The 16,694-nt window shown below is 40.1% G+C and overlaps 1 protein-coding gene across 1 annotated transcript; it reads right to left on the bottom strand.

The window, feature by feature from the left end:
• Positions 1 to 14,493, bottom strand: LOC123948654 (olfactory receptor 4C45-like). Its single transcript, XM_046015843.1, has 3 exons — positions 14,366 to 14,493; positions 3,352 to 3,427; positions 1 to 975 (listed from the first exon to the last, which is right to left on the bottom strand). Exons 1-3 carry the CDS (start codon positions 14,491 to 14,493, stop codon positions 1 to 3), a joined length of 1,179 nt encoding a protein of 392 aa, XP_045871799.1.
• Between the last annotated feature and the right edge of the window lie 2,201 nt (positions 14,494 to 16,694).

Raw genomic sequence — 16,694 nt, 5'->3', positions numbered from 1 at the left:
CTAATCCCAAGGTTCATTATCACCAATTTTCTTTATTTGCCCCCAGAGTTTCTTCATGACATTTTTCACTTCTGCATTTCTGAGGGTGTAGATTAATGGGTTCAACATGGGAGTAACTAGGGTACAAAACACAGTCACAGTTTTGTCAGCAGGGAAGGAGGTCATGGGTCTCAGGTACAGGAATGAACAAGGTACAAAGAACAAGATGACAACAGTGACATGAGAAGTACAGGTAGACAGGGCTTTGCGACGCCCTTCAGAGCTTTTAGTCCTCAGGGAGCGCAGGATGACTACGTAAGAAGCAACCAGCATAGAAAAAATGAGCAGACATAGTGACCCGCTGTTGGCAGCAATCAGGGGCCCCAAAGTGTGAGTATCTGAACAGGCTAGTTCCAGGAGAGGTATTAAATCACACATAAAATGGTCAATAACATTGGGGCCACAGAAAGGTAACTGGACCATGAACAATACCTGGATCCCTGCATGAATAAAGCCTAAAATCACAGCCATTCCCACCAAGAGAGCACAGACAAATCGGCTCATGATGGTCATGTAATGCAAGGGCTTACAGATGGCTACATAGCGGTCATAGGCCATGGCAATTAATAAGATGATCTCAGCTCCTGCAAAGAAATGTTCAGCAAAGAGCTGAGTCATGCAGCCATTGAAGGATATGGTGTTCTTATCAGAGAGCAGGTCAAAGATCATTTTGGGTGCTATGGATGAGGAGTAGAAACCATCTATAATGGATAAATAGGACAGAAAGAAGTACATGGGAGATCCCAGGGCTGGACTGATGAAGATGGTGATGGAGATGAGGAGGTTACCTGCGAGTGTGATCAAGTAGGTGATTAAAAGCACAGCAAATAGGAATTTCTGCAGTTCTGGATTCTGGGTCAGGCCCAGCAGAATGAATTCTGTCACATTGCTCTTCCTTTCGATAAAGTCAGCTTGAGTTCTGAGCCTAGGGTCCATCTGGAAAGATCACAGAATTTCAGAGTAGTATTTTGAATTCAACAGTGAAATCTTCTATCACCTCTTTAGTCCTGGCCTCTGGGGTTGCTGGAGCCACACTTTCTACCCACCTCAACCACTTTGGAAACTGTTATAAAAGAGAATAGATAGAGGTAGATAGGAGACTGTTATAAAAGAGAATAGATAGAGGTAGATAGAGGTTAATTTTCTCTTACTCGTCTAAATTTCACAATGACAATATGTTTCAAACACCAGAATAAAAGCAAAGTGGTATTATAACGGTTGAATCCTGAGTGACTTCAAAGCTCTGGCTCTAAAATCTTATGGATGTCTCTTTCCCCTCTGATTTTGGTACAGATTTCATCAACAGCAATTATTCTGAGGTTATAGTTGCCCATTGACATGAATATTTATGCGTATATCAACACAGTATTCTTTAAAAGGTGAAATGTAAAGCAGACTGGAAAGTGCTATCCTTCCTATATCTACAGCAGCAGTGCTTTTTGAGCTAGGATTCCTTTCTGTCAAATGAATGCACATGCACACTGAGAAACAGACCTGCAGATGGTATGTTTTCCCTTCAGGATGCTAAGGGCCCATCTTTATAACAGCTCTTTGAGCTGCATTCACTCCACTGCCCTGGATATTGTATCTGACTCTATCAGACTGATACACACTCACTCTTCTCACATCTTTGGATGCAGATATGGAAACGGTCCAAAGTTCCCTGAAAAGTCCTCAGTAGTTCTTAAGTTAATTTTCTGTGTAACTGGTCTTTCGTCACATAGAATTATGGTCTGGTGCAGAAAAGGTGGTTTTATTAAAGCACGGGCACATGACCTGTGTGCAGAAAGAACTGTTGCACCAGGGTTGTGAGGGGTTGGCTGCTTGTATACTTGGGAGTTGGGGGAGGTAAGGAAAAAGGAGGTTTCAAAAAGATTTTCCTATGTTAAAGACTCAGAGGATCCTGGAGGCTTTCCTTTTGTCAAGTTAAGGTTGTTTTTCCCTCTAGCAAGGCATTAACATTAAGACATTTGGGAGCTTCCTGTCACCCATATCCCACCTCTGAAATAGATTAATAATTATTATTCATAATAATAATTAATAATCCTAGTCATATTTTACAATTGAAATTGTCAGGAATTTCCCTGACAATGAGTCAGGAAGTTTCCCCGAATTTCCTATTGTTTTGGGAAAAATGTTATCTAAGATAATATAAATTTTTGACACTAAGTTTAATCGTTTAAGGTGAACTTGAAAATTTCATTGCTGACTGGTTGAAAAATTGAATATATACAAGAATATATTCTTTTTTTGAATGATATGTACAGGGATTTTCAATAGTGAGTACATGTTACATATGATCATAGGATATTTAATTCATTCTACCCTTCTCTTTCTCCTTTCCCTATCCCTGCTGAAAAATGCAACAATTTATTTTCCTAAAAAGTTTCTGGACACAGAAGTCAGCAGTCAGCATCATGACCTTTCAGCTTCAGTAAAGGTGAAGAGGGGTGCCTGGGTGGCTCAGTCAGTCAAGTCACGATCCTGAAGTCCCAGGACTGAGTCTTTGGATTGAGTCCAGCATTGGGGTCCCTGCTTAGCAGGGAGTCTACTTCTCCTTCTGCCCTTCACCGTGCTTTGCTCTCTCTCTCAAATAAATAAATAAAGTATTAAAGAAATAAAAGTGAGGAAAGTATCTTTTGTTTTCCAGAAAGCTCAGTCTCTTTAGTTCCTTCTCTATCATGGCTGCTATAGGTGGGAACTATTTGCTTCATCATCCCTAATAGATTTACTCCACTAATTCTAACTTCAGTGGCAATGTAAGTCATGAAAAGGGGAACCAACTTGAAATAATCACATATAGAAACCTACCAAAGCAATCTACTTCTTCCACATATATATTACCCATAATTTAAAAAAAGTGACCTTAGTCATTCTCAACAGCATCTTGTGTGGCAGCATTACAGATCACGTTTTACTGGTATTTTCATGTCATCATGTTCAAATTCATTTTAGAGAAAAAGTTAACTTCATAGACTCTAGCTATAAAAACTATTCAGTAAAGGTAATTTGGAAAAATTAAGTTAATCTGTTTAAAATTTGTGGAAAAATATTGAGTTATTACTGACCTGGATCTATTTGGTTGTGGATTCCAGTGTTTTTACAATACAGTCATTGTTTTCTTTCCCTGAGAGCATAGCCCCACAGCTGCAAATATACTTTATGAACTTACAAGTGGGTCACTTGAATTCTCCTTCTGAGAACTCTCCCAGTCTTGGTCATTTTAGTTCCCATTATCAGTCTGAATTTACCCAGAAAATGAGCTGTTTTATTTAGGAAACTTCAATACTTTAGGATTTAATTTCTACTTACTTTCTTGGTCTCCTTTGAAAGTATAAACACATCTTCATAATACATATATTTTTCGGAGATCAGAAGTACATTCAATCTAAAGTAAGAATAATGGAATAAAGAAAAAGCTTCATCAGAAAAAACTAGTATATAGAACTATAACTTAGAAGTGCAACCGCTTGATTGGATACCTATATTTTTTCAAATCTTGCCAAATTTTTGTTTCCCAGCAAGTCCAAGAGTAGTGTGGAGAGAATTCTTTTTATTCCCACTTTTAACCTGCTAAGATTGAGAGCACGTCTCCTCTATGAATCTTAAGCTTGTTGGTACATGCTCTGCCTCTGTCATTTACTTAAATGTCCTGTAATTCTTTCTTCATAGACTCTAGAGAATTATTTAAATAGACTTTCACGAAGTGCAGGATTTGCTAATGCATTGACCTCTTAAGTCCTCAGAGGATTAGTAATTGGTCCTGTTGGAATCTTTACTGGAAGCCTCAGCCACAGATTTTTGCTTTCCCCCACTTGGCACTCACAAACATCATTAGAGGCCAGTTTTAGAAATGGGGGTGTGCTTTGGTGAGACATGTGTCTGTGGCTATAGTTTAGGGTGCGATTTTGTTAAGACAAGTAGGAAAGCTTCCTGATAGGGCTTTGTTGCTCATTTCGACGTTGTTGAGCCTGGCACAGGATGGGGGTGGTCAGAGTTCAGAGGATGGATTTCTCTCTGAACATGTCACTGTTCTAAGTTTAGAGTTGTCCTGAGAATAGAAATGCCAGTTTTCAGGTTATGTGCTATGTCATTGTGGGAGACTGACATTTTTAATAGTTGTGACAATGGAGACTCATATGGCAGAAGTCCCAAAAGTTCATTTTTGCTTTTGTTTCCTTTGCCTTTGGAGACATATCTTGAAAGAAGTGGCTGTGGCCGATATCGAAGAGGTTACTGCCTATGTTCTCCTCTAGGATTCTGATGGATTCCTGTCTCACTTTGAGGTCTTTTATCCATTTTGAGTTTATCTTTGTGTACGGTGTAAAAGAATAGTCAAGTTTCATTCTTCTACACATAGTTGGTCAGTTTTCCCAGCACTATATATTGAAGAGACTGTCTTTTTTCCACTGTATATTTTTTCCTGTTTTGTCGAAGATTATTTCACCAGAGAGTTGAGGGTCCATATATGGGCTCTCCACTCTGTTCCACTGGTCTATGTGTGTGTTTTTATGCCAGTACCACGCTGTCTTGGTGATCACAGCTTTGTAGTGAAGCTTGAAATCAGGTAACGTGATGCCACCAGTTTTGTTTTTGTTTTTCAACATTTCCTTAGCAATTCGGGGTCTCTTCTGATTCCATACAAATTTTAGGATTATTTGTTCCAGGGGCGCCTGGGTGGCTCAGTGGTTTAAGCCGCTGCCTTGGGCTCAGGTCATGATCTCAGGGTCCTGGGATCGAGTCCCGCATTGGGCTCTCTGCTCGGCAGGGAGCCTGCTTCCCTCTCACTCTCTCTACCTGCCTCTCTGCCTACTTGTGATCTCTCTCTGTCAAATAAATAAATAAAATCTTTAAAAAAAAAGGATTATTTGTTCCAGCTCTTTGAAAAATACCGGTGGAATTTTGATCAGAATGGCATTAAAAGTATAGATTGCTCTAGGCAGTATAGACATTTAAAAAATGTTTATTCTTCCGATCCAAGAGCATGGAATGGTCTTCCATCTTTTTTTGTCTTCTTCTTTCTTTCATGAATGTTCTGTAGTTCCTTGGGTACTTGTAGATCCTTTACCTCTTTGGTTAGGTTTATTCCCAGGTATCTTATGGTTCTTGGTGCTATAGTAAATGGAATTGATTCTCTAATTTCCCTTTCTGTATTTTCATTGTTAGTGTATAAGAAACCACTGATTTCTGTACATTGACTTTGTATCCTGCCATGTTACTGAATTGCTGTATGTGTTCTAGTAGTTTGGGGGTGGAGTGTTTGGGGTTTTCCATATAAAGATTCATGTCATCTGCGAAGAGAGAGAGTTTGACTTCTTCATTGCCAATATGGATACCTTTTATTTCTCTTTGTTGTCTGATTGCTGTTGTTAGGACTTCTAATACTATGTTGAACAAAAGTGGTGAGAGTGGGCATCCTTGTCGTGTTCCTGATATCAACGGGAAGGCTACAAACTTTTTCCCATTGAGGATGATATTTGCTGTGGATCTTTCATAGATAGATTTTATGGAGTTCAGGAATGTTCCCTCTATCCCTATACTTTGAACCGTTTTAATCAGGAATGGATGCTGGATTTTGTCAAATGCTTTTTCTGCATCATGAGAGGACTATGTGGTTCTTCTCTCTTCTCTTATTGATTTGTTCTACCACATTGATTGATTTGCGAATGTTGAACCATCATTGTAACCCAGGGATGAATCCCACATGGTCATGGTGGATAATCTTCTTAATGTGCTGCTGGATCCTGTTTGCTAGGATCTTGTTGAGAATCTTAGCATCCATATTCATCAGTGATATTGGTCTGAAATTCTCCTTTTTGGTAGGGTCTTTGCCTGGTTTGGGGATCAGGGTAATGCTGGCTTCATAAAAAGAGTCTGGAAGTTGTCCTTCTGCTTCAATTTTTTGAAACAGCTTCAGGAGAATTGGTTTTATTTCTTCTTTGAAAGTTTGGTAAAATTCTCCAGGGAATCCGTCAGGTCCTGGGCTCTTGTTTTTTGGGAGGTTTTTGATCACTGCTTCAATCTTCTTACTGGATATTGGTCTATTCAGGTTGTCAATTTCTTCCTGGTTCAATTTTGGGGGTTTATAGTTCTCCAGGAATGCATCTATATCATCTAGGTTGTTTAGCTAATTGGTATATAAGTGTTGGTAATAATTTCTGATGATTGTTTCTACTTCCTTGGTGTTAGTTGTGATCTCTCCCTTTTCATTCATAATTTTATTAATTTGGGCTTTCTCTCTGTTATTTTGGATTAGTGTGGTCAATGGTTTATCAATCTCATTGATTCTTTAAAAAAAACCAGCTTCTAGTTTCATTGATACGTTCTACTGTATCTCTGGTTTCTACCTCATTGATCTCTGCTCTAATCTCGATTATTTCCCTTCTTATGCATGGAATTGCTTTGATTTGTTGTTGATTCTCCAGTTCTTTAAGGTGTAGAGGAGATGGTGTATTCTGGAATTTTTCAATTTTTTTGAGGGAGGCATGGATGGCTATATATTTCCCCCTTAGAAATGCCTTTGCTGTATCCCATAGGTTTTGGATTGAAGTGTCTTCATCCTCATTGGTTTTCATGAATTGTTTAAGTTCTTCTTTGATCTCCTTGTTGATCCAACCATTCTTAAGCAAGTTGGTCTTTAGATTCCAGGTGTTTGAGTTCCTTCTGAACTTTTCCTTGTGATTGAGCTCCAGTTTCAAAGCATTGTGATCTGAGAATATGCAGGGAATACTGTCAGTCTTTTGGTATCGGTTGAGTCCTGATTTGTGACCCAGTATGTGGTCTATTCTGGAGAAGGTTCCATGTGCACTTGAGAAGAATGAGTATCCTGTTGTTTTAGAGTGGAATGTTCTGTATATATCTATGAGGTCCATCTGGTCCAATGTGTCATTCAATGCTCTTGTTTCTTTATTGATTTTCTGCTTGGATGACCTGTCTATTACTGAGAGAAGTGTGTTAAGATCTCCTACTATTAATGTGTTCATATCAATATGACTCTTTATCTTTTTTTTTAAAGATTTATTTATTTATTTGACAGAGAGAGATCACGAGTAAGCAGAGAGGCAGGCAGAGAGAGAGGAGGAAGCAGGCTCCCCGCCAAGCAGAGAGCCTGATGTGGGGCTCAATCCCAGGACCCTGAGATCATGACCTGAGCTGAAGGCAGAGGCTTAACCCACTTAGCCACCCAGGTGCCCCAGACTCTTTATCTTGATTAATAGTTTTCTTATGTAATTGAGTGCTCCCATATTGGGGGCATAGATATTTACAATTGTTAGATCATCTTGGTAGATAGTCCCTTTAAGAATTATGTAGTGTCCTTCTGTATCTCTGACTACACACTTTAGTTTAAAATCTAATTTTTCTGATATGAGAGTCGCTACCCCAGCCTTCTTTTGAGGCCCATTGGCATGAAAGATGCTTCTCCATCCCTTCACTTTCTATCTGGGTGTATCCTTAGGTTCAAAATTGGTCTCTTATAGACAACATATGGATGGGTCCTGTCGTTTTATCCAATCTGCAACCGTGTGTCATTTTATGGGCACATTAGGTCATTCACATTGAGAGTGATTATTGAGAGATAGGTTTTTATTGACATCGTGTTACCTTTGAAGTCTTTCTGTCTGTAGATTGTCTCTATATTTCTTTTTTTAAAATATTTTATTTATTTGACAGAGAGAAATCACAACTAGGCAGAGAGGCAGGCAGAGAGAGAGGAGGAAGCAGGCTCCCTGCGGAGCAGAGAGCCCGATGTGGGGCTCGATCCCAGGACCCTGGGATCATGACCTGAGCCGAAGGCAGAAGCTTTAACCGACTGAGCCACCCAGGCACCCTGTCTCTATATTTCTGTTCAATTATATTCTTAGGATTTTTTGTCTTTTATAGAAACCCCCTTAATATTTCCTGCAGTGTCAACTTGGTGGTTGCATTGTCTTTGAAGCCTTGCCGGTCTTGGAAACTCTTTATCTCTCCATCCATTTTGAATGTCAGTATTGCTGGGTAAAGTATTCTTGGCTGCATGTTCTTCTCATTTAGTGCCCTGAATATATTTTGCCAGCCGTTCATGGCTTGCCAGGTCTCTGTGGACAGGTCTGACGTTCTAATAGGCTTTCCTCTGTATGTAAGGAGCTTCTTTGTCCTAGCTGCTTTCAAGAGGGTTTGCATACAGTTATAATTCTTCATTCTTACTATGAGGTGCCTCGAGGACTTTCCAGAATCTATTATCTTCAGGGAGAACCGTTCTGCCTCTAGTACATGAACGCTGGTTCCATTCATGAGATTAGGAAAATTTTCATAGACAACTTGTTCCACTATATCTTCTAGACGTCTTACTTTCTCCTCTGCTTCAGGGATTCCAATAATTCTGATGTTGGAATGTTTCATGGCATCATTTTTTCCCCCTGATTCTGTTTTCGTGGCTTCTGAGCTGTTTGTTCCAGGCTTCCTCCTGATCCTTTTTCTCTGTTTGTCCTCCAGATCACGAATTCTATCTTCTGTCTCAGTTACCCTAATTTTAGAGAATTTAGATTAGATTGGAATTCATTGAGAGCATTTTGAACATCATCCCTGGTGGCTTTCAGTTCTGCCCTAATCAATTCTGTTTAGTCATCCATGGCTTTCTCCAGTCTAGCTATTGCCTGGATAATTGTTAGCCGGATTTCCCTTTCCGACATATTGTCTATGTCGATAGCCATTAGCTCTGTTTTAGAAGGCCTATCCTCTGTATTTTTCTTCTGTTGGGCATTCTTCCTCCTAGTCATTTTGGTGAGAGATGACTGATTGGATGTAGCTGGATGTATCAACCATGGTGCAGTCAAGGTGCACCCTGGAACGCTTCTGAGCAATCAGTATTCCCCACCCAGATGAGAGAGAAAAGAAAAGAAAAAGAAAAAAAAAAAAGAGAGTGAGACAGGAAAAAAGGGAAGATAAAAGAGAAAGCTCAGCCCAAATGGGCCCCAAGTTAAGATTTATGAAGTATACAAACAGAAACAGACAAACAAACAAAAAAAACCCTGATAAAAGTATATGCCAAGAGGAAAAAAAAAAGTATATATATAAAAGCAAAAAAAAAAAAAAAAAAAAAACCAAAACAAAACAGGAAGAACCTCGTCAAAAAGAACCCCAAGTATAAGATTTATATACTATCAGTACAAACACAAAAACACAGAAACACTAGCAGAAGAAAAAGTTGGGAGAGTGATTATAAATTCTCAGTGTGGGCGAGGAAGATTATTTTGATTCTTCCTGGGTGTATCTTGATGTCTTTGTTAAAGGAATCAACTTTCCTAAGGGGGATTAAAAATTGGTTTACCTATAGGGTTAGCATTGATTGGGGAAAGGGGATTATCTTGATGTTTAACTCTATATGAATATTAGAAAATAAAAATAAAAAAAGAATAAACTAGAGTAAACCGAACTAAAATTTAAAAAAAATTTAAAAAATAGAAAAGCAAAAGAAAAACACAGGTGTATGTATCAAAAAGTTCAGGTTAGAAGGTTATTAAGGAATTTGATGTACTGGACATCTCACTGTGATTGTAAATAGGTTAAAAATTATCTATATAAAAAAATGTAAATGAGCAAATAAAAATAAATTAATTAAAAAAAAAATGAACCAGAATAGTGGGAACGATTTAAAAATAAAAGTTGTATCTATGAAGTAGTGGTGGTTGTTCTCTTGTCTTTTTTTTTTTTTTTTTCTTCCCGTTTCTTGGTTGGTTTTCTGGGGGAGGGGCCTGCCAGGTGGGTTTTCACTCAATGATGTTCCCTGAGTTAAGTCCTCCCGCCCCCCTCAAGGGGGTGGGCTCTGAGGAGACCGGTTTTTTTTAGGCTTTTGTTCTCTGAAGGTTTTTATGTTTGTTCATCTGTTTTCTCTGGCCTTGACAGCTTTTTTTTTTTTTTTTTTTTTCTCATTTTATTATTTTTTCAGCGTAACAGTATTCATTCTTTTTGCACAACACCCAGTGCTCCATGCAAAACGTGCCTTCTCCATTACCCACCACCTGTTCCCCCAACCTCCCACCCCTGACCCTTCAAAACCCTCAGGTTGTTTTTCAGAGTTCATAGTCTCTTATGGTTCGCTTCCCCTCCCCAATGTCCATAGCCCGCTCCCCCTCCCCCAATCCCACCTCCTCGCAGCAACCCCCAGTTTGTTTTGTGAGATTAAGAGTCATTTATGGTTTGTCTCCCTCCCAATCCCATCTTGTTTCATTTATTCTTCTCCTATCTCCTACCCCCCCATGTTGCTTCTCCATGTCCTCATATCAGGGAGATCATATGATAGTTGTCTTTCTCCGATTGACTTATTTCACTAAGCATGATACGCTCTAGTTCCATCCACGTTGTCGCAAATGGCAAGATTTCATTTCTTTTGATGGCTGCATAGTATTCCATTGTGTATATATACCACATCTTCTTTATCCATTCATCTGTTGATGGACATCTAGGTTCTTTCCATAGTCTGGCTATTGTAGACATTGCTGCTATAAACATTCGGGTACACGTGCCCCTTCGGATCACTATGTTTGTATCTTTAGGGTAAATACCCAGTAGTGCAATTGCTGGGTCATAGGGTAGTTCTATTTTCAACATTTTGAGGAACCTCCATGCTGTTTTCCAGAGTGGTTGCACCAGCTTGCATTCCCACCAACAGTGGAGGAGGGTTCCCCTTTCTCCACATCCTCGCCAGCATCTGTCATTTCCTGACTTGTTCATTTTAGCCATTCTGACTGGTGTGAGGTGATATCTCATTGTGGTTTTGATTTGTATTTCCCTGATGCCGAGTGACGTGGAGCACTTTTTCATGTTGGCCTTGACAGCTTTTGATGGTTTTTGGAGGTTTAGAGGAAGCAAACTGCACCCTGACCTCCCTCTCAGAGAGAAGCCTCAGTCTGCTCCCCTGTGGGTGTTTGAGTGCACATAAATTTCCCCTTGGCTGCTGGCAGAGTGGGTTCTGAGTTGTGGTCCCTGGGGATGCAGGATCTCCAGCTTGTATCCAAAACCATGGCAGCGGCGGCTGTCTGGGTAGCTCCAGACCGCCAGAGAGGTTCCAAGCAGCGATCGCACACTGAGATTTTCCTGCTGGCCCTGGCTGGGAGTTCCTGGTCTTTCTGGGTCGGAGAGCTCCCGGCTGGCGCTTGTGCGCACTCTCCCATGGGAGGGTGTGGGGCGTGCGCTTCTCAGGCTCTCAGGGCGCAGCGCGGGTCTAAGAGCAAGGGCTGGTGGTGCCTGCCCGCACCTCTCTCAAGGGAGGGTGTGGGGCTCGAATGCCTCAGGCTCTGATGGCAGGGCACAGCTTTCTGCCATCTTGTGGGGCTCCCAGCCCCTCACTAGAGCTGGACCCCATGCATTCTCAGGCACGCTGGCGGCTCAGGGACCGAGACCTGGTTTCTCCACAACACTCTCTCTGGCTCAGTGCCAGAGGAGGCTGTCCTGGGTCTGGGGACTTAAGCCCCTGTCCCTAACCGCCCCGATTCCCAATATTTCCCCCCTTGATCCTTTGCTCTTTTTGAGTGCTTTAAACCAGACTGCAAGTTAATGCTGGTCCCCAGTCGCAGGGCACTCTCGAATTGGGGTATTACTTTCCAATAGGTTTCCTCTGGTGGCTCCCTCCCCCTTTTGTTTATCTTCCAATATCAGACTAACGTTTCCACTCCGCTTTACCTGCCCACTGGAGTCTTCTGTCCCTGTAGAGCTCCTGACTTGTATAATTCTGCTCTCAGGCTGATTTTATGGGTGATCGGAGTTCTTTGGTAGGTAATCATCTCACTTTAGGGTACAGGTTGAAATGGCACCTCCTCCTACTTCCCCACCATCTTGTCCCCCGTATCTATATCACCTCTTGTTCCATTCATCTGCTGATGAACATCTAGGTTCTTTCCATAGTTTGCCTATTGTGGACATTGTTGCTATAAACATTCAGGTGCACATGCCCCTTCGGATCACTGCATTTGTATCTTTAGGGTAAATACCCAGTAGCATGATTGCTGGGTCATAGTGTATCTCTATTTTCAACTTTTTGATGAACCTCAATGCTGTTTTCCAGAGTGGTTGCACCAGCTCGCATTCCCACCAACAGTGTAGGAGGGTTACCCTTTCTCCACATCCTCGTCAGCATCTGTCATTTCCTGACTTGTTAGTTTTAACCATTCTGACTGGTGTGAGGTGGTATCTCACTGTGGTATTGATTTGTATTTCCCTGGTGCTGAGAGATGTGGAGCACTTTTTCATATGTTCCACATGTTCTTTTCATGTGCTTTGTAGAAATGTCTGTTCATGTCCTCTGCCCATTTCTTGATTGGATTATTTGTTCTTTGGGTGTTGAGTTTGAGAAGTTCCTTATATATTTTGAATACTAGCCCTTTATCTGATGTGTCGCTTGCAAATATCTTCTCTCATTCTGTCAGTTGTCTTTTTTTTTTTTTTTGACGTTTCCAATGCTGTGCAAAAGCTTTTGATCTTGATGAAATCCCAATAGTTCATTTTTGCCCTTGCTTCCCTTGCCTTTAGCGATGTTCCTAGAAGAAGTTTTGCTTTGGCTGATGTCGAAGAGGTTGCTGCCTGTGTTCTCCTCAAGGATTTTGATAGATTCCTTTCTCACATTGTGGTCTTTCATCCATTTGGAGTCTATTTTTGTGTGTGGTGTAAGGAAATGGTTCAGTTTCATTTTTCTGCATGTGGCTGTCCAATTTTCCCAACATCATTTGTTGAAGAGACTGTCTTTTTTCCATTGGATATTCTTTCCTGCTTTGTCAAAGATTAGTTGACCAAAGAGTTGAGGGTCTATTTCTGGGTCCTCTCTTCTGTTCCATTGATCTATGTGTCTGCTTTTGTGCCACTACCACACTCTCTTGATGATGACAGCTTTGTAATAGAGCTTGAAGTCTGGAATTGTGATGTCGCCAACTTTGGCTTTCTTTTTCAATATTCCTCTGGTTATTCAAGGTCTTTTCTGGTTCCATATAAATTTTAGGATTATTTGTTTCATTTCTTTGAAAAAAATGGATGGGATTTTGATAGGGATTGCATTAAATGTGTAGATTGCCTTAGGTGGCATAAACATTTTCACAATATTTGTTCTTCCAATACATGAGCATGGAACATTTTTCCATTTCTTTGTGTCTTCCTCAATTTCTTTCATGAGTACTCTGTAGTTTTCTCAGTACAGAATCTTTGCCTCTTTGGTTAGGTTTATTCCTAAGTATCTTATGGTTTTGCGTGCAATTGTAAATGGGATTAACTCCTTAATTTCTCTTTCTTCTGTCTTGTTGTTGATATATAGAAATGCAATTGATTTCTGTGCAATGATTTTATATCATGACACTGTACTGAATTCCTGTACAAGTTCTAGCAGATTTGGAGTTGAGTCTTTTGGGTTTTCCACATAAAGTATCACATCATCTGCAAAGACTGATAGTTTGACTTCTTCTTTGCCTATTTGGATACCTTTAATTTCTTTTTTTTTGTGTGATTGCTGAGACTAGTACTTCTAGTACTATATTGAATAGCAGTGGTGATAATGGATATCCCTGTCATGTTCCTGACCTCAGCGGAAAAGCTCTCAGTTTTTCTCCATTGAGAATGATATTAGCTGTGGGTTTTTCATAGATGACTTTGATGATATTAAGGTATGTACCCTCTATCCCTACACTTTGAAGAGTTTGATCAAGAAAAGATGTTGTACTTTGTCAAATGCTTTTTCAGCATCTATTGAGAGTATGATATGGGTCTTATTCTTTTCTTTATCTATGTATTGTATCACATTGATTGATTTGTGGATATTGAGCTAACCTTGCAGCCCAGGATTAAATCCCACTTGATCGTGGTGAATAATCCTTTTAACGTACTGTTGGATCCTACTGGCTAGTATTTTGGTGATAATTTTCACATCTGTGTTCATCAAGGATATTGGTCTGTAATTCTCTCTCTCTCTCTCTTTTTTTAAAAGATTTTATTTATTTATTTGACAGAGAGAGATCACAAGCAGACAGAGAGGCTGGCAGTGAGAGAGAGAGAGGGAAGCAGGCTCACCGCCGAGCAGAGAGCCCGATGCGGGACTCGATCCCAGGACCCTGAGATCATGACCTAAGCCGAAGGCAGCGGCTTAACCCACTGAGCCACCCAGGTGCCCCAAAAGTAATATTATTTTCTTATCTCTGGTGTGGGTTGGTTCATAATCTCATGAGTGACTGTGCTTTTTTTAATGGACTAAATATAGTCATTATGTATAAAATTCTGTGAAAGTAAGTACACTTATTTAAATCTAACTCACCTTAGAGACCGTAGTATTACCTTCAGAACAACCTACTAATAAAAAAATCAGTATACCTACCTGTCTGAATGCCTTTGAGAAAGAAGTAACAGATTCATTCCAGAACAGGTGTCTTCTCTTCGAGCACACTTGGCATGGAGGTTGCTGTCACTACCCATTCCCAGCAACTGCTCTGCAAGTTCAACCATTTTTATCTTAGGTCTATTTCTTTTGCTCACGTAGTTCCTTGAAAATTATTGCTGAGAGAGACTTCCCAAATAATCGAGTTTATTAACTGAGTTTAGTTTTGGATTCTAGGGTCACACCTTCCTATGAGTGCCATGCATGAGCATCCCAGGTCAGAAACTTCTTTTTTTTTCTTTTTAAAGATATTTTAAAAAAAATTATTAATTTGACAGAGAGAGAAATCACAAGTAGGCAGAAGTAGCAGAGAAGCAGGCAGAGAGAGAAGGAGAGGCAGGCTCTCTGCTGAGCAGGGAGCCTGATGAGGGGCTCAAACCCAGTACACTAGGATCATGACCTGAGCTGAAGACAGAGGCTGAACCCACTGAGCCACCCAGACACCACCAGACACTTATTCTTTACTTAGCTTCTAAAGAGTTGGACTTCATAAGAAATTGAGGGGGAAAGCCTAACAACTAGGGGGACATCTCTCTCCAACCCACTGTACTTCACATTTGCCAGTTTTTCTTGTTTTGTTTTTTTGTTTTGGTGACAAGATGAAGTATATTATAAAGACAACCTAATCTGAGATCCACACTGATATAAAGCCCTGAAAATAGCATACTTCGTTAAAGCACAAACATTAGGGATTGCATGCAGCATACAATCAGCAACAAATGCAAGATCCCTGAAGTAGCAGGCAAGTTAGCTGCAGTTAGCTCTTATAAGTCTTTTTCTTAGTAAGCCTGTGCTCAGCCCAGAGTTATTTTCTTTGGTCCTTGGGAATCTGGATCCAGCTATGTTGGAAACTCAGAACCAAACAGCTTCTGTGATGTGTGGTTGGTTATTTTTATGTGGTCTTCCTGGGTCCATCTTTATTAATATTTTCATGGATGGTTTTAAGGAAGTTTAAAAATAGATATTAGGCATGAGGGAGGCTCTGACCTCTCAGCTCCCAGAGGATTAGAATTAGCAGCTTCAACCAAGATGGCAGCCAGGTCAATTTATCATTTCTCTCTGGGGGCCATGGCATCTGTGACCAAGCAGGTGAGGGAGAGACAGATGGGTTGGGTTAGCAGTCCCTCTATGATTGTGTTTAGGAAGTGGTCCTAGGGGCTGGGATGAAAGGCACAGAATGTTCTATTCATGGGGGTATGGGTGCATGAGCCAGTCAGAGTCTATAAAATAGCCTTAATAATACCTATCTCACAGAGCTCTGGGGGGATTGAGCAAGATGACACAGGATAACATATAAGCCAGTGAAAAACGGTATTCTAATGCTAAAGCCCCAAGGGTTTACACATGTAGGCTAGAGCAGGTGATCTTAATAAATAGATATATGAATCATGCTGAAGAGAAAAATTTTGCTGGCTCTTCTATTTGCTGACTGTGTGACATTGGACAAGTTCCTTAGCCTTTTTATACTTGAGTTCCCACATTTGTAAAAAGTGGTTGATAGTGGTACCTATCAGAGGACTGTAATAGGGTTCTACAAGAAAAAGAGCAAAGATTTACTGCTGTCTGTTATTTTCTGTGCAGATATCAGTTTGTTTGTGTTCCTGGCAAGAATTGTCTCAACTAGTGTGTGTGTATATATATATATATATATATATATATATATATATACTACATAGCAACCAAAAGACTATATATATATATATATATATATATATATATATATAATCTCCATTAGTCTTTTGGTTGCTAGACTCTGTGAACATACAGAAAGTAGAGAAGATCTATTTAAAGTGGAAAATACTGATTCATAGGACATTATAATTTTAAAATCTTCCTATGAAAATTTGATTTGTCATCACTAAAGAAATCTGACAGGGAAGTTGGGAGTCCCTGAAAAAGTTGTAGGAATAAAGGAAAAATGGACACAATGAGAACTGACAAGTAATAAATTAACGTCACTCTGTTAAGTATGGTATTTTATATAATTCTTATATAATCCCAAGAGGACGGTACTGCTAATTCTGTTTTATGTGTAAAGAAGTCAGTGTTCACTGGGAGCATCATTGGTCAAGATCAGAGACACTAATCTTTGGTAGAGATTAGATTTAAATACAAGGATCTAATTCTAAGCCTGAGCTCTAACAATTATGCTGTGGTACCAGTTAGACACTGATTCTATGATGTGTCTCATGCACTAGGAATGATGAGCATGAGGGAGCTGATACAGACCCTGGGGGATTATGTAGAGTCTCTGGTTCTCCCAACAGTA

This window comes from Meles meles, chromosome 8 (assembly GCF_922984935.1).
Source record: "Meles meles chromosome 8, mMelMel3.1 paternal haplotype, whole genome shotgun sequence".
Taxonomy (NCBI): Eukaryota; Metazoa; Chordata; class Mammalia; order Carnivora; family Mustelidae; genus Meles; species Meles meles.
Note: the sequence above shows the minus strand (reverse complement) of the source record. Positions and strands in the feature narration are given on the sequence as shown.